We start from the raw sequence: 21,468 nt of genomic DNA, 5'->3' as shown, positions 1-21,468 counted from the left end.
AACCTAAATTCAACACCCCCCTCACTACAATGTTACATGTGTTTTTATTAATAATAAAATCAAATGTACAAAAACAGAAAAACAAAATTGTTTCATCAAAATTCTTTCATTTAATACAAATAGTCAAGACTTCTGTTCATTTCAGTACAAATAATCAAAGCATTGGAAAAGCAAAGCTTTAAGATCATCATGAAAGAAACTGGATGGACGCTGGGTGTGGTCATATTTCAATTAACATTCCATGATGTCAGTGGCTGTTTTGACCTTTTACATTGTTTTAAAAAAACACTAATACATTTCCTGAATATAATACTATTTCATAAGCTTTTATAAAAACTATGTCATAGAGCTGCAGCCTTGTCAAGTATTAAATTAATCGCCAGCTATTGATAATTGCTTAAACTGTTCAAGCCATTCTTCAAGAAGTTCTTTTTCGGATTCAAGCTTAAATTTTAATATTTTCTGGTTTCTTTCCTCGTCTATGACAGTAAACTGACATTTTACTTAATTGATTAATTGAGAAAACACCTGGCAGATCAATCGACAATGAAAACAATAATTAGCCGCAGTCCTATCTGTAGCAAAGATTAGCAGCACACACAACACTGCTGTGAAACATGAGTGTAAATCATGGGAACGTGTCCTTCATAGGTCACAAATTATTTAGCTGACTGAACTGTTGTTCATACTGTGTCAGCTGTCTGGAGAAGTGGCACATGACTGAACATATGACAGGGTCAAAGTTTAAATGAGCCGTCAACAGGCTGATGTCTACTTCCGCTACTGTGTCCCACTGCTCGTAAAACAGCAGAAGGAGTTTGTTTGAGTGTGTGTCTGCGTGTGTGGTTCCTATATTGTCACCAAAAGGAAAGGATAACAGGTATATGCAGTTGCTCAAACATACATCCACGTCAGTGTTTCAACAAAGTGAAAGTGTGCCAGGCAACAACACTCACAGGCCGCGATGTCCAACGATGTCCAAAGCCTTCGAGGTCAACCGCAGCTTGACACGAGACACTTGTGCTGGATTTAGCCAACCTTCCTCTGAAGAATATCATGGTACAAGCTTTCATTCAACTACATTCTGTCCCCGTTTACACAAATAAAAAATGCATCTGTCTCTCAGACTGAAGGGGGCCGAAGTCATGACTTAAGCGGGGAGGAGGAGGAATCCAGTACCAGAAAGCTTGATGGAGACTAAGATTGTCTTTTGTCTTAAATCATCCATTGGTCCTGGTCTTGGTCTGGTCCCTCCATGTCCACCTGGCAAGACACAGAACCAGATTAAAGAATTTCTCCATTTGGGGAGAGGAAAGGAAGCTAAGAAGGAAACAACACTAGAGTGATTTCAGTGTATTTGAGATATTTAGTGGCTGCGCCTTCAAACACAAAATGTAACTCAAGGTCAAAGTTTTTAAGAGCTGGTAGAAAATTAATTCCACTTCTTAACAGTGTCAAGGCATATGCTGGGCCAGTTTAAAGGGATAGTTTGTCGATAGTCTGCTGCTGAAATAGGACCACCACCACTGGAATGAGATGAGGGAAGAGAGGAGACGGCTGCATTTCACCTCTTTAGAAGAAATTAACACACTTGTGAGTAAAGCAGGACCATCTCATTTCTTTAGAAACTGTAATATCATTTTGTGATACAGACTTTTTATATCCAGGTTAATTCACACACCTGATTTCGGCAGTGGCGGGTAACACACTCACTTTCAAAAGCCACTTTAGGGAGTGGCACTGTATTTCAGTTACCAATCATGCCCAGAAGGGCTCTTGGTGCCAGCAGACACATGGAAATCTGCACCAAAAAGATTTGTGAGCGACAAAATGCTCGCTTTCCGGACGTGCTTCACCTCTGCTCCATCCTAGAGGAAACACTGCAGCAGAAAAATGTGTTTTGGCAACTTCAAAAAATCCACGTCAGTTTAAGTGTAGACTATATTTAGAATATTTTTAGCACTTTACCTTGTCATTTTTTCAACAGGAACCCGCCATTATATAAACTAAATATCCTTCTCTCCTTACAAACCACACTCTATTGTCAAAATCTTTATTTTTACCTCACAGAACATGGGAGTTGCTGGTCTGCCCCTGCTGTGATCTGTTAGTTTGTTTGTGTTTCTGTGTGACTTTAATGTTTTAAAAGGTTAGTTCAAATTCACTAAAGTCACACTATAACAGGGATAAACCACAGACTGACATGTTCTGTGAGGTAAATTTACTGTTTTTGTCAAAGGAGTCTGGCTGAGTGAGAGAGAGTGATATCTGGCTTACATAAAAGGCTATTTCCATCAGAAAAAGACTGTTTGTCAGCAAGGTAAAGCAGTGAAAACATTCTAAATATATTGTACACTTTAACTGATATTCATTTTCTTAGGTGGACCTTTTTTGTGGCTAAAATGTATTTTGCTTCCGATCCTGTCCTCAGCAGTACATTGCTTAGCTTCCTACACTGGGATTCCTGCTGCTTCTCCAAACTGGGGGTGTTCAAATAATCTGGACCGTCCTTTTAATGACATTAACCTTACAGTCTAGTTTGTCTCAGCCATTACAGTACTGCTGCACTGACTGCAGGGAAAAGAGTTTCTACAAATCAAACATTAACGCACCTCATTGATCTCGCCGTCGTCAGGTGACTCGTTGTAGTCATTCATCTCATCCATGTCCTGCATGTCTTCTTCATCTTCAGAGTCTTCCTCGCTGTCCTCCTCATCCTCGTCATCCTCGTCTTCCTCTTCTTCATATCCTGCCTGTGCCATTGGTAGAGGGCGGATGACATAAAAGTATGGAACCATGTAACCAGTGCATGTTTCATGCTGTGGCATGATGTAACTCAAATGTATCTGCCGATTATGTCTTAAAGGCCACACTAAGACATTACCTCAAAAATAGGTTTCCCAATGGGCATCAGGTTGTTGTCTTTCTCAGCAATGCTCTGAAGCTGTAATAGAGACAGAGTGCACAAATTAAACTACAGTGCTGGGTAGTAATGGATTACATGTAATGGGAAATACATAATCGAGATTACAAATTAATTTTCCCAGTGTGTGATTGATAAAGTTGATCTTATCTCACAAAAAATATGTAACTATGATCAGCCCACATTACAACTGAAAAAAAGTGTAATTAGATTATAGTTACATTGTCGAGGATTACTACATTACATTTTTGATAATATCTTTAAAATATCGTGATTGTGAAACTTTTCTCAAGATAACTAACGCTCTATTAACTAAAGAAAAGTGATCTTAGATTAGCAGTTCTCAAATAAGGGTCCGTGAACCTCCACGGGTCCTTCTGTGGCTCTCTGCCAGGGGATTCATGAAAAGTTTATAGTCATTTATTTAAATGATCATGTTATACATTTTATTTATTTGTTTTCCAAAAAATTACATTATAGCCTGCATTTATTTTAGGATTAGACTTTTTTGCAATCATTACTAATTTACATTAACTATTTCCTTTCCCAAACAATTTTATAGGCCTTTTATATTCAAGTTCCAGACCTATTATCTTTATTTTTGTTTGTATTAGGCATATTTTATATTTTCTCCTATTTTTATTTCATGTATAATTATTTTACTTTTTTAAATTGTATATGAAAATAATCAAGATATATTGTGATTATTATTATATAAAATGCAGGTATTCATTTTATTTTTACATACGCACTAAGAGTGAAATACACTCTCTTGATGTGTGTGTATGCATGTTATGACATGGTACAAATATAATATAATATAATAAATGTCTAATATCTTTCCTAAAATATTTATCTTGTGTTGTTCTTTCACATAACTAAGTAGAAATTAAAAAAAAAAAAATGACTGTGTCAAATTATTCCAAGGGACATACATGAGGGGGTCCTCAGTGTATTTTCTAACATGAATAAGGTTCTTGGTTAAGAAAAAAAGGAGAGCCTGCTCTACTTTGTGGTGGGAGAAAAAAGGACTCTGTGCAAAAGTGCATTTTATTTACTAAAAATGTTCTGAGATGTTTAAATAATAATAATAATAATAATAATAATAATAATAATAAAAGAATATTTGTAAAACTTTTTTGTAATTTTGTGTCTATAATGTGCCATATTTTCAATGATTTATTTTGAAGTAATCAAAAGTATTCAGATTGTATTACTTTTTTGTAATCTAAAGGATTACGATGCTGATTACAAAAACAGATTAAAAAATTGTATTTGGTAACTGACTACATTTCAGAGCAGTCTGACCCAGTCCTGTTAATCATGAGGAGAATAAGGAGACCGTGCCTCGGCGGAGGTGTTTACCCAGGTTTGGTGCTGCTGCTCCTGCTGGTGCAGCTCGGTCTCGTCCACACACGGTCGGTCCAAGTTGAACCACAGAGACTCCGTTATTCGGGGGAACAGAGAGGGGAACAGCGTGGACATGTCTGTCTCACACGGAGGGGACAACAACAAGCACGATGTCAACCAGCAGCAACCCTGTGTGTAGCCTGGACAGAAGCTATGAATGTTCAGCGTTTACACACAAAAAACAGATAAAACCACCGACTTAATGAAAGAAACGGAGCCATGAGGTATGTGTCGGAGCTAAAAGCATACAAACGCAATTTAACACGACACAGGACTGATGAGAAGACAGCAAATTATCGTAGCTAACACATCGTTCAAATCCTATTTTTCTGACATACAAACATTAAAGTGTAATGCAGCCACCACCGATCTAATACTTAACAAATAACGTAACATAATATGACATTTCACCCTGAATCCATAGTGCATTTACAGATATTATAAGTACCTGCCAATCTCTTGGCCCAGCTTTAAAAAAAATTCAAAATAAATTTAACCGGAAGCCGCTGGTGTTCACCTACACATCGTCCTCTTGTCCAGTGTCACTTAACAAAGGTTCCGCTTGGGTGGCTTTGGCAGCGGTAGAGTCAGGAAAACATAGCCAGAACAAATAAACTACTTTGACCATTGTGTTGATAGCGATGTCAGTGATAAGTCTCATAGTAATACATATATTCACTGATGTATTTAATCGAATATATATTGATAAACGGGATACGTGTTGAGAACGACAGAAAATGACTATTTTCCTTCGTGAATCTGACCATTGTGCTCAAAAGCATTGCACTAATTATACTGTAAATGAATCTATAATATAATCATATACAGTGTTTGAGGAAGATATAGTAGTTTACATGTAGTTCAGTCACTAGTTTAAATACAATTTGCAGTGATTGGATGGTGATTTAATTACTTTCAATTCTCAGTAGGCTTTTCAGTAGATCTGCTTTGAGTCAAGTAGTTTAGATAGTTAATTACAACTTAGATATATGGCACAATGCCACAGCTCATTGGCCCTGGTTGTCATTTTAAGGACAAACACCTGCTATTTGATTAAAATCTGTGGTTTGCAACCAAGATATATGTGCGATCAAATGCTGTATAAAGTCAACTTGTCAAATATCCAATAACTGCCCCTTATCCTCTCCTTAAATCAGATCCTTGGGTTGTCTAACTAACATAAATCAAACACACCTACACTTTACTTAGTTGTACTTGTGTGTAACAATATGAGATCCCAGACCCAGCGTGTGATAATAATGATATAGTTTGGATGTAGAAGAACTGTTTTGAAAGAAAAGTTTTAATTTGACAAGTTAATGTTTTGTGAGAGAAGATAAGTTGTAGTTTCACTACTTTTCATTGTGAAGTAGTGTTTGAGAAACTATAGTTTCAAAATGTTTTTTCTAGCATGTCTATTAGCCTTTAAACATTTCCATTTTTTCCACACAGTATAGGGAGTGATTTTGATGACTTTGTGTCCCAAAGAAAGGATCAGCATTAAATTTACTCTAAAAACAACTAAATATGTTATTTGTAAAAAATGTAATGGTGTCTTCCCCCCTTAATATAAAATCAAATTTAAGTCAAATAAATACTACTAAAATCATTTAAATCACTTTTATGTTAAAGAGGTTGAGGTATTTGGCCTGCCCCTCACATTGCTCTTTTTTACTTGAGTTGGACCTGTAATTTGTAAAATGAAGGCAGCATGTTCAGAATTTCATATTTAATATTCTTTAAGTGTGTATGTCTTTTTGTTATAAATATTTAATTTAGAAAAATATCTATAATTTTATAGGTGCCCCCTAGGTTTATATCAATCCTGTTACCCTCCCAGATACCCAAACAAAAATTACGTCACATTCCATAAGAGGCAGGAAGTGGGGGAAAAAAAAGTAGTATTGAATCGACACCAGGAAGCTGACAGCTCAAAGACAAGTAGGTTTCTCTCATTTACATGTTATTTTTGATGTTCTAGAGAGCCTGATAAAGGGAACAATCATATGGTCAATAGAGTCACCTAAACCTAAACAAGTGTTTCCTTCACATTCTGATCAATATTTATAAGAAATAACCTTTTAAATGAACAAGCATGTGGTCCTGTGGCCTAGATCTGTTAGCCAGCATCAACGCTGAGACTTTTCATCACAACAGAATTCGACATGTGGTAGGCCTGAGAAGAGCATATGACATTCAGCCACCTTTTCAGCGTAATGGCACTATTTGTTTTACATGTATACTGGATGTGTTTAATGTAATGAGAAGATGTAATGCTCTTACAGTACTTATTGCTTTATTTCCATAGTATTTTTTTTAATATATATTTTCACAGAGATAAGTAGAATGCTATTAAGTGCAGCTAAATAGCAACGGTGTTATTGTGCCTGCTGAGATGTGGATCCCAGAAGAAAGGTAAAATATCCCTAAATCAGAGGACAAGAAATGGAGGAGAGTCAGAGAGCATGATTTGAACTGACATGAACTGCTATAAAGCTGCTGTCACATGGTCACTGTTATACCTTTCATTTTGAAATTCATTCACTGGAGTGCAGATGATGAGGCACATACTGCAACGCCACTACACCTGCTAGATGCAGCCAGCCGAGATTTGAAAAGTCCTGCCAACATTAACATGACCCCCACATGCGTTGGTCTGAGCTGAAACAAGGTTTCAAACGGAAGCAGTTGTTGATCACTTGCGGTCCCCTAGCAGCCGGTTCATAAAAGTGAGAAGTCAGCTGTCAACGGTCATATAAATCAGACCAGCAAAAAAACAGAATCACTGCCTCACAGTTGTATGTCTCCACCAACCAGCCAAATTAGTTTACATCCATGTCTGTAGAGAAAACTGTGAAGGAATTTAATATGGAACTTGAAAACCACGATATTGACCTGTAACTTTAACTTTAACTTTAACTTCGACTTTAATTAAGGTATTAAGTGTCTCGTTTGGCAAAATTTGAAGTCATTACTATATTTCCATGTGTGATTCCAGTGAATAATTTCCAGTGAGAAACATGCTGTCTTCATTTAGAAACTATTTTCACGGAGGAGTACAGAGGACTGATAGAGAACTGAACAGTATGATGTCACCATGACGCTGACCTCTGACCACCAAAATCTAATCAGTTGATCTCAAGTTCAAATTAACATCTTTGTCAAATTTTAAGAAATTCTCCCAAGGCATTCTTGAGATTTTGGATTCACGAGAACAGGACGGACACAAGGTCACAGTGTCCTTGGCTGCTCTGTTCATCTTTGAGTCCAAGCGTTCGTTGGTGTCAAGCTTGAAGAAATTCCGTTCTTGAGATATCACGTTCACAAGGATGGGATGACCTGAAAACGTAAAGCTTCCGGCCATAAAAACATAAAAGGCATAAAAGTCATAAAAGAGTTATTTTGTTTGTTTGTTTGTTTTTTTAATCACAGAGGCCCTTCAGCATACAGTCAGAATGTGCACACAAAATTAGGCTGATCAGTCCAGTAGTATTTGAGATGAGCTCCGGACAAGCTGCAGGTCCAGTTATCACGCACACCAACACTTACACCTGGCAGAGACGATGGTACAATACGAAAAGTCATGATTCTGATTATTTTATACCGGTGGACAAATCTAAATATAGACATAGAAAGCTGCAAAAGGATTGATATGTGCTTTTTTAAAGTTTAATCTGAGGACATCGTGCTTGTTCTCTGAATCAGCAACACACACACACACACACACACACACACACACTTAACACTTGTAATTAACGTCGACAGGGTTGGTTAATGTTTGAAGTTGAATCAGGAGACTACCAATACAGATGCAGCAGAAACTTATCTGAACTACCACCTTCTCACCCTTCTTATTGCCCTCTCAGGTCACACTGCCATTTTGCCACACCAGATGTCCATCATGTGTGTGTGTGTGTGAGTGAGTGTGTGAGAAAGAGCAGGTTAGACCTTGAGATAAGACATAATAAAACAGACTCACATATTCACTCCCTTCACATACCGTTGTCATTCCTTTTCTCTGTCTTACACACACACACACACACACTTTCACAAGGTAGACTTTGGACTTTAGAGACATATGGCAAGTTTCCACAGTTAACTGACATTAGGGACTACACTATTATCGGTCACACTACACTCACGCGCTCATACACACCAATCGACCTATTCCCACACACACACACATGCACATGGGGTGTGTTTTCTAATTCTTGTCAGGTCTTGAGAAGTGTGTAAGAGGTGACAGGAGATACTGATTTGTGGATCTTGTTTTCAGGAAGGAATCATCACAGAAACTAACAAGGTAAAGTGAATCTGCTCATCATCTTCTTACATAAATCTTCTCACTGGTCTTTAAAGTTGAGCTGCAACATAGTTGTTATCAACCTTACATCATGTTGTCAGTTTGTAGTATATATTTCAATCTCTTTTAAAAGACAGGAGAAACAGTCCCTCAACTATTTCTGTTACGTTTGTTGTGTCTTTTTAGTTGTTTTTCACTGAATATTTTAGGTTACACATTTAGGAGCACTGCTGTTTGTTTTAGGGTGAGTCTTCAACTACAGGCATTTTTGACTCTCCAAAAAATAAAAAATTAGTAAAAATCAGCCTCTGAATTTCAATTTTAAGTATCAGAGGTTGTAATATATCAATTAATGTGTACACAAAGTTGCATCTGGAGGGTGCTCCCATAGCTCAGTTGGTGGCGTGTTCGCCCTGTGTGCTGAGGCTGTTGGTTCTTTGCAGCGGTCGCTGGTTCAATTCCCGCCTGTGGCCCATTTGCTGTGTGTCATTCCCCCTCTCTCTACCCCCTTTCCTGTCATATCTTCAGCTGTCTCCATCCAAAATAAAGGCAAAAAGCCCAAAAAATAATCTTAAAAAAAAAAAATTGCATCTGGAACACATTATTTTTTCACCATTTGTTCTTATAAATTTGTCAGAGGGCCCAAATGTTCATTCAATACATTTTGTATCAGATTTTAAGACATTTAAATGTATTTTCATCAACCTTTGTGCATTATTCTAAATGCAGACATAATAAAAATTAAAAAAAAAATAGGGGATTTCATGATTTTCTCTTATCAAAGGAAAATTTAGACAGTAACCTTGGATGTCAAAACATGTTGCTTTTTATGACAGATATTGCTATTCTAACCTCTAAATCATCTCTCCTGATGTGTTCAAATGGTTAAAACGGTCTTGCTCAATACTGGGTAAACAACAAAGGATATTTTAAGCATTGAGTTAAGTAATATTTATATGAAACAATGTCATTCAAAACAATGTCCGAATGTAATTTTATTAACTCATTTCACGTACCTGAACACAAGCTTGTTTTGGACCCACATTAATTAATTATTTTTTCAGTCTTTTTTTTGTCAAGATATTTATTAACACTGTGTATTTATCAAGAACATTTGAGAAATCTTAGCATAAATCCAAAATTATACTGCTGGGACTCAAAAGTACCTGTAGTTAAAGAAATGTCTGTAAATAGAATTTATTCTGACTGTCTTGGCTGTTGTTATCACATTTGTCTGATTTTTGATCACAAATAGAAGCAGAGAAAGAAAAAATGTTAAAGAGAGGAAAGAAATACTTTACTATAAATTGAACTGAAATGGAATACTTGAACAGACACAATTTTCATTTAGATGGGAATGACAGATATAATTTGTGACTCTTGTGTCGAGTTTGTTACATTTCTTCTTCTTCTTTTTTAATAATTGTGTTTTTTTTTTCTAATACATCACTATTGAATTTAATCATCAATGCTTTGGTAATATTGTTTTACAACATTCATGCTAACAAAGTATATTGAATTATGGGGGAAAAAATGTAATTCTTGTAAAGAAGGAAGGACTAGCCAACTTATCATAACCTCAGTGGACCCTCATGACTCTATAGCATTTGTTTATAACCTGGGGTCCAGGACTCCTCCAGGGGGCAACAAACATCTCAGGCAGTCCCCAGGATTTGCCCCCCTGAGGTCATCAAAATTAAACTTATTGAATAAAATCACAATTTATACAAAAGTCTGTATACAGAACAGTTTTAAAAGATATGTTTTTTGTCTTCACTCACTGCTGACAATGCACAAACTTATCTCCAAAGTGATTATTACCAAACATTAATGAGTAATTGTTACCTATCACCTAGGATATAAAAGTGACTGAGGAAAACAAGGTACTCTGTGTGTGTCTCACTCATATTAGAGGTTATAGGAAATCCCCATGATGGACTTAACCTTTGGTCTGGTACTGTATATGGACTGTTTTACTAAAATCTTCCAAATGCCTCCCTGCTGCAGAGCCATGTGGGTCGTCCTCGCCATGCTGCTCGCCCTCTCCGGTGGCGCTCTGTCTCTGGACAAACTCAACATGTGTATGGACGCCAAACACCACAAAGTAGAGCCTGGCCCTGAGGGAAAACTGTACCTTCAGGTGAGGAAAACAAATACCCCCAGACATCAAAGATAAAATAAATCAAATGGTCATGGTGATGATGCTGGGAGATTCAAATGGGTTTAATTATTTTTCTCTTATCTCCACTGTAAAAATAAAGTTCAAGAGCTCGTGTTTATAATGTCTGGCAGGGTCTGTAAATAGATACTAGAAAATTAAAGTTTAAACAACCTGAAAAAATAAAATGTGTGTATTTACGTTAGATTAATGAGAAAAGATTAGCTGATTCCAGTAAATTCTTGTAAGATTCTGATCCAGACATAGGACTGCAACAAAAATGTTTTCGGTTCAATGACACAAAGTGACCCCGATTTCCTCTTCCTCCCCCACAGTGTGAGCCGTGGCGTGACAATGCCTGCTGCAAGGCCAACACCACTGAAGCGGCCCACGACGATAACTCCTACCTGTACAACTTCAACTGGAATCACTGTGGTGCCATGAGCCCAAAGTGCAAGAGACATTTCATCCAGGACACTTGCTTCTACGAGTGCTCACCACACTTGGGACCCTGGATACAAGAAGTGTGTATTGTGCATTTGTGCTCTTAGTCTTTCTTGTATGTGTGTATTTGCAACACTAGATGGCAGCATAAGACGTTGAAAAGACTCTAAGGGCACGTGAAGACAGTTAAATCCAGATACTATGTCACCATCATTCTTTGTCATCATACTCATAAAAAGATAACTGGATCAAATTACATTTGATAAAGAGAGACTTTTTAATGAATTTAATTCGTAGAGACCCTTATAATTCATAAACTCGTGGCATTGCAACTTTGAGGGCAATAAGTTTAAAGGGACAGTTCACCCCAAAATCAAAAAACATGTCTCTCTCTGTATCTAGTGTTCTTTATCCATCTAAATTGTTTTTAGTGTGGGTTTAAGAGCTTTGGCAATATCAGCCATATATGTCTGCTTTCTCTCCAGTATAATGGAACTAAGTGGTACTCAGCTGTTGATGCTCAATGCACCAAAAACTACAACTGAAAAACTCTAGAAATCATGCATTGGTTACTCAAAATAATCCACAGACCTGGTTGTGAGCAGTTTCATGTAAGAACTTTTTACCCCTTGCTAACTGTATCACCGTGCAGAAGGAAGCGCATGTCATGGATGAGAAGTTACAGCTCAGCGGAGGAGGACGCCCTTAATGCTTACATCCTGTGTTGTCACGAGCCTCTCGTTCCTGAGTAGATACACGCTTCCTTCTGCACGGTGATCCAGGTGGTCTGTGTAGTTCGATAGAAAGAAATAGCTCCTACATGAGACTGCTGGAGTCAGTGGGCATATCTACTGAAAAGACACATTGTTGTTTTTCAGATGTAGTTTTTGGCACTTTGAGCACAACAAGCCAAGTGCGTTCTAGTTCCATTATACAAAAGAGGGCAGACATCTGATGGCTGATATCCAAAATTCAGCAACACACACCAAAACAGTCTAGATGGATACATGTCACTGCAAGTAGGACATATATATATAGACATATATCACACGTGTTGTGAAATTATTGATCATACAAACTACTCAATTATGTGTGTCTAGGCCAGTGAGCAATGGCGTAAGGAGCGTATCTTGGATGTGCCGCTGTGTAAAGAGGACTGCCACGACTGGTGGGATGACTGCAAGGATGATTTCACCTGCAAGGAAAATTGGCACAAAGGATGGGACTGGAGCTCAGGTAAATACAGAAACACATGCACACGTGGTGCACAAGGTCTTCTCACTTGATGTCTTTTGATTTGAAATGATGAGTTGGATGAATGCACTGCACAGGGTTCGATAAATTCATTAAATTCAGTTTCTAAAGAAATATGATTGGCATATATAGTTTGAAGAAAACACATATGATGAAAACTTACTGTTTGTCTCTAATAAACTTTCAGAAAAGTCAAGCGAAACACTGCAAACCATGATGAAGAGTATTAATTCAGTCCCTCTGTACTTATGCATACAAGTTAATAAACTAATAATAAACATTAAATTGCATAAATGTTTGTCAATGTGACTAAAAAGTTGTTAGTTCAATCTAATATATTATTAATATAATATATTAAGATTGATTATTTTTTACTGTGTTGCCTCATGTTTGAAAAAAATGCTGCAAAAGAGCCTTCTTGGATGCCTCTATGGTTGATTTAACATGATAAAGTGCCCTCTAGAGGCTTCTTCTAATGGGAAAAAGATGTGGCAGTGCCACATAGGCTGCCCTACATGCTAGCAAATTAGTTGGCCTCTATGTGCCTCTAAATAGTTAAAGCTGCTATGAGGAGTGTTTAACTGGTTTTTGAAACAGTCTCACTGTTGTCTCTATATGACATATGTAAGTTAACAAGAACACTGGCTATTTCTTTATGGTTATTCTTAATGTCTGCCTCTGGGTGGGATTCTCCTTAAAATCAGATGAAACAAGGCTATGTTTACTTTTTAAACTGAGCCGTACATTAGCCATTTAAAAGCCAGCAGGAGGAGATTTTTATGCAGATAATTGTACTTTTGACGTTACATTTTATGGTTATGGTGGTGGAAACACTACTGCTTTTACCCACAGGGGCCTCCAGAATCAACACAATATGAAAGTTCCTTGTAGTAGCATTAAAAGGTTAACAGTTCCCTGTCTGTTTTTATTACAGATGTGTTGTAGTTGTTGTACTTTAAAGCACATAATAAAACTATTTTAATCTAAATTCTCCCTGCATGCAGCTGGTGCCCCTTTTTATTTGTTCACCCCTTCCGCTCAGACAGCCTGAGTCTGCCACTGACTATAACCACACAATACCACTCACTCACTCACACATGAACAAATAGTGATCTTCCATTAAACGACTTCTTTCTGACTGCCAGATGATTACTACATTTAAATCCAATTAAAATTGAGAAACAGTTGTGGCTGCAATGATTTGGACTCTTTCTAATCCCCTGCTCTCCTACAGGTACTAACAAATGCCCTACAGGCAGCAAGTGCAGAAAGTGGACTGAAGTTTACCCCACACCACAGTCCATGTGTGAGAAAATCTGGTCTCATTCCTACCTTTATACCACCCACTCCAAAACCTCAGGCCGCTGCATGCAGCTCTGGTTCAACGGGACAAACCCCAACAAGAAGGTGGCTGAGTATTACCTCAACAACGCACAGCAACGCCAAAGCTTTGCCTTGACAACGCTACTATTCCTGGCTTTTGCAACTTTCTCTGTAGTGATGTACTAAAATCATGTCTTTGACCTCGCCTCTATCACCTTGGAGGTACCAATAAAACTTATTTCAAATGGTCTCCTGTCTCGCTTACTTGTCCTCTTTTTAGTCATTGAGCCTCATAATTGACAGTAAGATATGAGAAGGATTTAATGTCCATGTTGTCCAGTACTGTTGTGCATTTTTTAAAATTTAGAAATATCCATAACATATATAGAAATACATGTATTTCACTCTTAGTGCTTTCGTAAAATAAAAAGTAAATTTCTGATTATTTTCTATACTATAAATATAACATATATATTACATATAAATAATAAAAAATCTATAAAATAAGACTAATAAAAAACATATTTCAAGAAACATAATTAATAATAATTAATAGGTCTAGCCTGGGGATTTGTTAAATTGCTTGTGGAAAGGATTTTTTTTTTTTTTTTTTGCCTAATCATAAAATAAATGCAGACTATAATAACGCCTTTTGTAAAATAAATAAACTTTCATATTATGATAGTTTAAATTAATGACTTTTCATGGACCCACAGACCCCTGGGGGTCCTGGACCACTATTTGAGAACCATAGGTGATGCCAGTGGGAGAATGAAGGATGATGGAGGACTGCACGTCATTGTTCTTAAGATCTTTTTTACATTTCTGGACACAATAAACATGGACTTAGATTCTTAGATCACCTTTTCGCTTAACAAGAAGCAAAATCAGCCATTTCCACTTTATAGGCAATTAATCAGCTCAGTATGCTAATTATTTAAATCACCCAACATGCAACTCTTAGCAACCTAAATTTCATCCACTAAGCCTATAGATGGCATTCCATCATAAAAGTTCACAGGAAACAACATTGCTGGGTTTACTATAGCCCACACAGGGATTTCCAGTGGATTATGATGGACTGTCAACTCTCCTGTGAGATCATGAAGTAGGCTGAAAACCACCAAAACAGTATATGTATGCTTAAAAAAAAACACAAGATTACAGTTTCATCTAAATGAAAAAGCAACCCCGATGAACGCAGCAGAGCAGTTTTGTGTCTAGAAAAGTATTGCAAATGTGCAAATCTTTGCGGGTAAAGAAAATAAAACAAAAATAAACTTGTGCATCTGGACAAGGCATGAAGCGACATGCCACATACTGCATTACTGCACAGCTCTGGCATCACATTTCTCTTAAGTGCAAAGTATGGATGAGTTTAACAACCCCTTCATAACCTGAAGAAATAGTAAAACTGACCCACTGATTCTGCACAGAGGGAGAACATTTCTCTACACTGGGCCCCAGTGATCACACCATCACATGACCACTCTGGGCCAGCTAGTGGTTAGTGGGCTCCACTGCTGGGTAATTATGGAGTTCCAGTCCCCTGAGTGTGTGTGTGTGTGTGTGTGTGTGTGTGTGTGTGTGTGTGTGTGCGTGTGTGTGTGTGTGTGTGTGTGTGTGTGTGTGTGTGTGTGACAGCATGAGGGAGAGAGTAAGGGTGTGTTAATGTGTCTCTTACTCCCCCTGTGTTTAAATGTGTTTTTGTGTCACACAATATCTATGTGTGTATGTAAGGGACATGCGTTTACAGATGTGTCTGTGTGTACGTGTGTGTCGATGCCACGTCTGAATATGTTCCATCAGGTCTTGTGATTGGTTAGTTGATGTGTTAGAAGATGAGACCAGGAAGGACCATGGCTGATCAAAAATAAGTCTGAGATATATATTTAGGAACTTTAGTACACTGTGTACTTTTATAATCAAGGCCTGAGGTATTAAATTTAATAATTTTCAAAAAGACATAGTTGATGCAGTCAACAGTATTTTAATATTTTGAAAATGTGGCCTTATCTTCTGACAGAGATCAGATCTGTCAAAGTGCAGCTTGATCTCTAAGGCTGATAATGACATCCTTCCTGATGATGCCACTGCATAAATTTAGTGCTGCAAGTTCAGCTGTGAACCCCGGCCAGTCTTTCCTGTTTTTTTTCTCTGCATGAAGTGTATACATAAAGATCCTATACAAAGAAAAGGGTGGCATATGAGCATAAAAATGATCTAATATTTTCTATTACCAGAACACCTAAAAGAATACCTAAACTGGGTTTGAATAACAGAGAATTTCAATAACAGAAGTGTTAACCAATAGTATTTTCACATTTTAAAGGGATAGCTCCCCGAAATATGAAAATTCAGTCATCATTTACTCACCCTCGTGCTAATTGAAACTTTGGTTTACTTTTTTAGTCCACAAAACACTGCTTGAGTTTCATAGGAAATGAAATGAAATGGAAACAAACAAACAAACAAAACATAAAAATCCTCCATACTACGTGTCTGACATAATCCAAATCTCCTAAAGCCCAAACATGCCGTTACCTGGTGTGCACACACTGTCACACCACACACACTCAGTTCAAATGGCGTGCACACACGTAAAAGTGGTGTAAATGACATCAACTTGACAGCTTTAGGAAACTAGGACCAGATGAGAAGTATGGAGGCATTTTTGTTTGAAAAGCAAAGCTGAGCATGACAAAGAAAAGCTAGATTAATTAAAGTTGAACCATGTGTAACAAAAGCTGATTCTGAGATGTCCACGCAGAATTGAGTGGCCTCATATCAATACAGTGGTTTAATGCAACTCTGTTGTAGCCACTGTATTGGGGAAGAGAGTATAGTTCACAACATGACCTGTTTTCAGTCTTACCCTCAGGCACAACTTTAAAACTTTTGAAGGCAAGCAAAGTTGTCTATCTATCCATCCAAATATATTGTTTGTAATGAGCACTACAGCCTCACTGTGCTCTTTGCATGGTTGTAGATAATTATGGTAAGATGCAAAAAGGGAAAAACTGTACAAAATTAGTTATTTTTAAGATGAATTGCTGACAGAGTAGTTTTATTATGATGTGATATTTTGTAGCACACTTTTACGATCTCTGCATGCAGACATATTGTCAAGCCACATACTTTTACAGTCTTTTACAGTCAACTCGCACACACAGACATACACAGTGTGATGCCATCACCAGAAATAGCTTTGGGATGGCTGCTGTCCCTGTAGCTATTAATACTCAGCTTTTCTGAGGTCATTGGCAACACACACGACCCTGCCCAACGCTCACCCTCTCTCCCTCACTTTAACGCTACCTCTCTATTGCTTTGTGTGTGTGTGTGTATCTGCATGTGTGTGTGTGTGTGTGTGTGTGTGTGTGTCCATGCCACATTTTAGGAGTCAGACTTTTTGTGGGCAACTTGAAAAAAACAGGATGGCTAAAGTCAGAATAAAGTGCAGTGATCTCTAAATGTTGGGTTGGCTGTTTCCTGTGTTTTGCCAGTCCAGTCCCTAGGTGGAGAGTTACACCTTGTGGGAGCGTGTGTGTGTGTGTGTGTGTTCTGGAAAAGAAAAGGATTGCATAACTGGATTGGAGCTTGTGTTGAGAAATTATTGCAGCCAGGCCTCCTCAGTGGCTGCAGGTTACACTGATATTCAAAGAGGAAAGCCCTCTGGTATTAGTGAAGGATTTGACCACGCAGGCAACTACTTAGAGCCTTGATACAAGAGTAGAGAGGGAAAAAACATTCATTTTTTTTATTTTAAATAGAAGATGATGAGATATCAGTAACAGAAATATCTTTTATGGTTTAAAACTGGATTTAATTTTTAATTTATTCTCAATGGCGTAAGCCTTAAAATCACAGAAATTTAAAGCTTGAAATGTTACCTTTGTAAAAGTACTTAAAATGTAAACTGCAGACTTTCCCACTGTGGGACTAATATAGGATTATCTTACTTTATCAAACATAAATGTACTCATAATGAGTGATGGTCTCTTTCAGAGTGTCATATCATTGCATGTCATGTTATTGGATTATTATAATGCATCTTTAAGGTGTATGAAGCATTTTAATGTTGTGTTTGGTCATAGTGCAGCTAATATTATCTGCTGTATAGAATAGTTCAATCTGTAACAGTGCATTATGCATGCACTGATCCTGCAAAGTAACACACAACTAAAGCTGTCAGATGTGTATGTGAAGTGTTGCAGAGTGAAAAGTTAACATCTCTTTTACGGAAGCCCGTTTCTGCCTTTGTAATGAAAAAAAATCTATCTCAAACAATACGTTAGAATCTCAAAATAATTACTTAGTATCTTAAAATAATGACTTTGTATCTTAAATTAATAACTTGGTGTCTCAAAATACTGAGGAACTTTCTCAAAAACAATACAAACTTTACTGTCATTATTTTGTTATACTTAGTCATTATTTTGAGAACATTTCTCATTGTCAACTTTTTTCATTACATTGGTGGAGGCTTCCTTGAAATGGAAGTTGCATGCATAACTGTAAAGTGGATGAAGAAACTTTACTTTCCATCACTGCCCCTCTTCTCAATTAGTCCGTTCCTTTACTCCTCTTTGTCTCCATCCCTCTTCCCCCCCCCCCCCCCCTCTATCTATCTATCCCCTTCGCTATCTCTTTATCCCTCCATCCCTCCTTCCCAGAGAGTTCTGTCAAGTTAGCGACGACAGACATAACAGGAAACCAACTGCGGGTGACTTTACCCCCGAAAATAAACCGTGTCGTTTTAAAGTCGCCAATATCCCTTTTATTTTGAAAATCCTAACAGGAAGTGTTTCACACTGACAGTATGTCGGATTTGACGCGTCCCCGTTGTCGCTCCCCGGTCTCTCTCCAGTGTGGATTTACATACCCTGATTTCCGTGGGACTGGGAAGCGAAAGAGGAGGGTGGCGAGCCTTTCAGGAACTGAGGAAACAGTCGCCAGCAGCGAAATTTAACAAATGTACAACTTTTAGCCGCCGACCTCGGTGCTCTTGCGCCTCCCAACCACCGTCGGAATAACCGTTGAGGCGATTTCAGCGATTCTCAACGGCTCTTTCACTGGAGTTCTTCTTTGGTCTGGAGGAGGAGGAGGAGGGCTGGGAGGGTTTCGGAGAAGTCTGGAAGCAGCTCGAGTTGAACCCGGTTTGAAGGGCTGTGGCCATGGCCGGGGGTGGTGGTGGTGGGGTCTCTCCGTTGGGGCCCACACCGCCAATGTGGTATCACCGGGACCTGAGTCGAGCGGCGGCCGAGGAGCTGCTGGCCCGGGCCGGGAGAGACGGCAGCTTCCTGGTGCGGGACAGTGAGAGTGTCAACGGGGCTTACGCTTTATGTGTACTGTAAGTACCTTATTTATCGCAGAAAGGAGAAGTTTGTGTGAACTCTTGACTTGTATGTGCGGTCTGGTTTAGCTTTGTCTGTTAGGAAAAGTTATTTTAGTTACAAGGATATTTTAAGTTAACAGCTAGCACCAGCCTTCATGGAGTCTTGGATTTAGTAGAAAAAGTCACTGCCTAGTCTGTTGTTACTCTGCCAAGCTTTTCTAACACTTACATAAACTTTCCTGCAAAAACAAACTGGTATCATTTACTGCTGTATGAGGTCATGCCTACGGTAGCCAGTGTTAAACAAGGTTTCAGCCATACGCATTTGTTTACTTTCTCCTGTGAGTGGGAGAGAGACGGTCTGTCTGTCTGCCCAGCACTCAAACTCCAGCATGGCACACAACTTTAGGGCTGTCCCTGTCTGTCTTGTGTCTGATGTGGTCGCCTGCAGCGCCGTTTTTACAGGGCATTGAAACTGAATGGTGCTGGAGGAGGTAAATATAAGCATCTATGGGCTGGCGAAGCCTGGCTGATGTTTAAATTTAAAGGTTTAAAGGGACAGTTCATCCCAAAATCAAAGATACACACTTTTCTCCTCTGGCCTGTAGTTCGACATTGTTTTGGCACGAGTTGCTGATTTTTTGAGATATCGTTTCAGTATCAACACTAATGCCATATCAGGATACAATGATAAGCAAGATCTGTCATGATACCTAGTCTCATATAATATATACAGTATAATATCGATATATTGTCCTAATGGAACCAGATGGTATGTGATGCTTAAAGTGCTCAAAAATCTATTTGAAAAACTCAACAACAGTGTCTCTCTCCAGAAAATCATGAGCCTGTTCAAGTTAATCCACAGACCTTGGTGTGAGCAGTTTAATGTAGGAACTATTTTCTTTCTACTGAGCTACAACCGCCAACCATATCACTGCACAGAGGGAAGCATGCATCTACTCATGGATAAGAGGCTTGTACTCATGGCAGAGCAGGATGTAATCTCTTCTAGACTCTCCAAAAATTATCGTATTGATTAAAAAAACCCATTATTTTACTGGCACTTCTTTCATAACACATGCTTATGGGAAAGTTTGTGGGTCATGGTGCATCACGTGATGTTGCCACCCTTGCTAGTCAGCACCAGAAATACTAGTAGGTTTAACTATTTATCAGTATTTGATTTGGCAGTTAATGGTTGCCTCTAAGATGTTATGCAGCTCTGCCTGTCACTAATCAGGGCTGTGGCAACGTCTGACCGCAGCCCCTCTCACCCCGTGTTGGACAGATGACAGCTCGTAAAACCAGTGCAGTGTTTAATCTTGAAAATGAAAATAAGGTTAAATGTAAACTGTATCGGAATAAACTGGTATATAACACCATTCAGAACAGAAAAGGACATAAACATGCAAGCAAAGGAGGCTGCTGCTGCTGGCACTGCTAACGTTAGCCACACTGTGTGGCAGGCTGTCAGCTAAGGTCAGCTCCATCACTTACCATCAGACATTGTGATCCCTTTTGGTCTGAACAGGTGAAGTATTTAGTGAGTTGTTGTTATGTTTTGTATGTTCATGTGCAATGCTTGTTTTGCATGGCACAAAGTGGCACTGTGATTAATGGCTTCAAATAGCTCTTAATACACAGTATTTTTTGTGGACAGTGTTTCACACGATCAATTACTAAATTGTGCTCAATTGTAACTGCTTTCTGAGTGTCTTCTTATGGTTAAAACTAGTCAACTAGTCTAAATGAAAATTTGCATTTAGTTAACTCAGCAACTCAGAACAAAACTTTAAATAGCCCTACAGGCCACAGGAAAAATACGCATTTTTGATTTTGGGCTGAACTTTCCTTTTAAGCCACATTGCACATACTATCTTCTCATAAGGTTTATCATATAATTACACTAATCTGTATGTCAGAGCAGGGTGCATTTTCTCTGCTCAGAGGCAGCCAGACAGGCAGGTATCCTCTGTACTAAAAGAGGTGACGAAACACCCACGCTCATTTACACTAGGAAGATATTTGCCACTAACCACCTCCATGCCCACCTTACAAGCAGACGATTAGGTGGGTAGGCAGTACTTCCAGTATTGTGCACACTTGGAAATGACTCAGACAAGTCAAATGAACCATGTTTAACTTGTGAATGACCTAAATGACTCACACACCCCCCCCCCCCCAGTACTAACACAAAGTTTAATAAATGCATAAACTACGGTTTGTGCAGATGCAGGAAATGCCTTGTGACACAATACTGACATTGACTCGACCTACATCCCCTATCTGCTAGTTTACCCCATGCTGAGTCC

The 21,468-nt window shown here is 38.4% G+C and overlaps 3 protein-coding genes across 5 annotated transcripts in view; 2 read left to right on the top strand and 1 right to left on the bottom strand.

Annotated features, from left to right (window-relative positions):
- Positions 1-25: 25 nt before the first annotated feature.
- anapc15 (anaphase promoting complex subunit 15) lies at positions 26-4,895 on the bottom strand. Its single transcript, XM_084718096.1, has 5 exons — positions 4,782-4,895; positions 4,289-4,410; positions 2,885-2,944; positions 2,613-2,753; positions 26-1,263 (listed from the first exon to the last, which is right to left on the bottom strand). The coding sequence occupies exons 2-5, from the start codon at positions 4,406-4,408 to the stop codon at positions 1,216-1,218; spliced, it is 369 nt and encodes a 122-aa protein (XP_084574222.1). The 5' UTR covers positions 4,409-4,410; positions 4,782-4,895; the 3' UTR covers positions 26-1,215.
- Positions 4,896-8,448: 3,553 nt separating this feature from the next.
- On the top strand, positions 8,449-14,064 carry folr (folate receptor). Of its 2 annotated transcripts, XM_084716627.1 has the most exons (5): positions 8,449-8,636; positions 10,644-10,776; positions 11,130-11,318; positions 12,339-12,474; positions 13,727-14,064. In XM_084716627.1, the coding sequence occupies exons 2-5, from the start codon at positions 10,648-10,650 to the stop codon at positions 13,999-14,001; spliced, it is 729 nt and encodes a 242-aa protein (XP_084572753.1). In that variant the 5' UTR covers positions 8,449-8,636; positions 10,644-10,647; the 3' UTR covers positions 14,002-14,064. The 2 variants fall into 2 exon arrangements, with proteins under 2 accessions (XP_084572753.1, XP_084572752.1); XM_084716626.1 differs by lacking the exon at positions 8,449-8,636 and having other exon boundaries at positions 10,612-10,776.
- A 4,585-nt stretch (positions 14,065-18,649) lies between these two features.
- Positions 18,650-21,468, top strand: part of inppl1a (inositol polyphosphate phosphatase-like 1a) — a 32,247-nt gene continuing 29,428 nt past the window's right edge. For both annotated transcript variants that reach the window (XM_084718094.1, XM_084718093.1), the window contains exon 1: positions 18,650-19,168. In XM_084718094.1, the coding sequence (XP_084574220.1) occupies positions 18,993-19,168 (176 nt within the window). In that variant the 5' untranslated portion in view covers positions 18,650-18,992. The remainder of the gene's footprint in view (positions 19,169-21,468) is intronic.

This window comes from Lutjanus erythropterus, chromosome 4 (assembly GCF_056507025.1).
Source record: "Lutjanus erythropterus isolate fLutEry1 chromosome 4, fLutEry1.hap2, whole genome shotgun sequence".
NCBI lineage: Eukaryota > Metazoa > Chordata > Actinopteri > Lutjaniformes > Lutjanidae > Lutjanus > Lutjanus erythropterus.
This window is presented reverse-complemented; position numbering and strand designations above follow the sequence as displayed.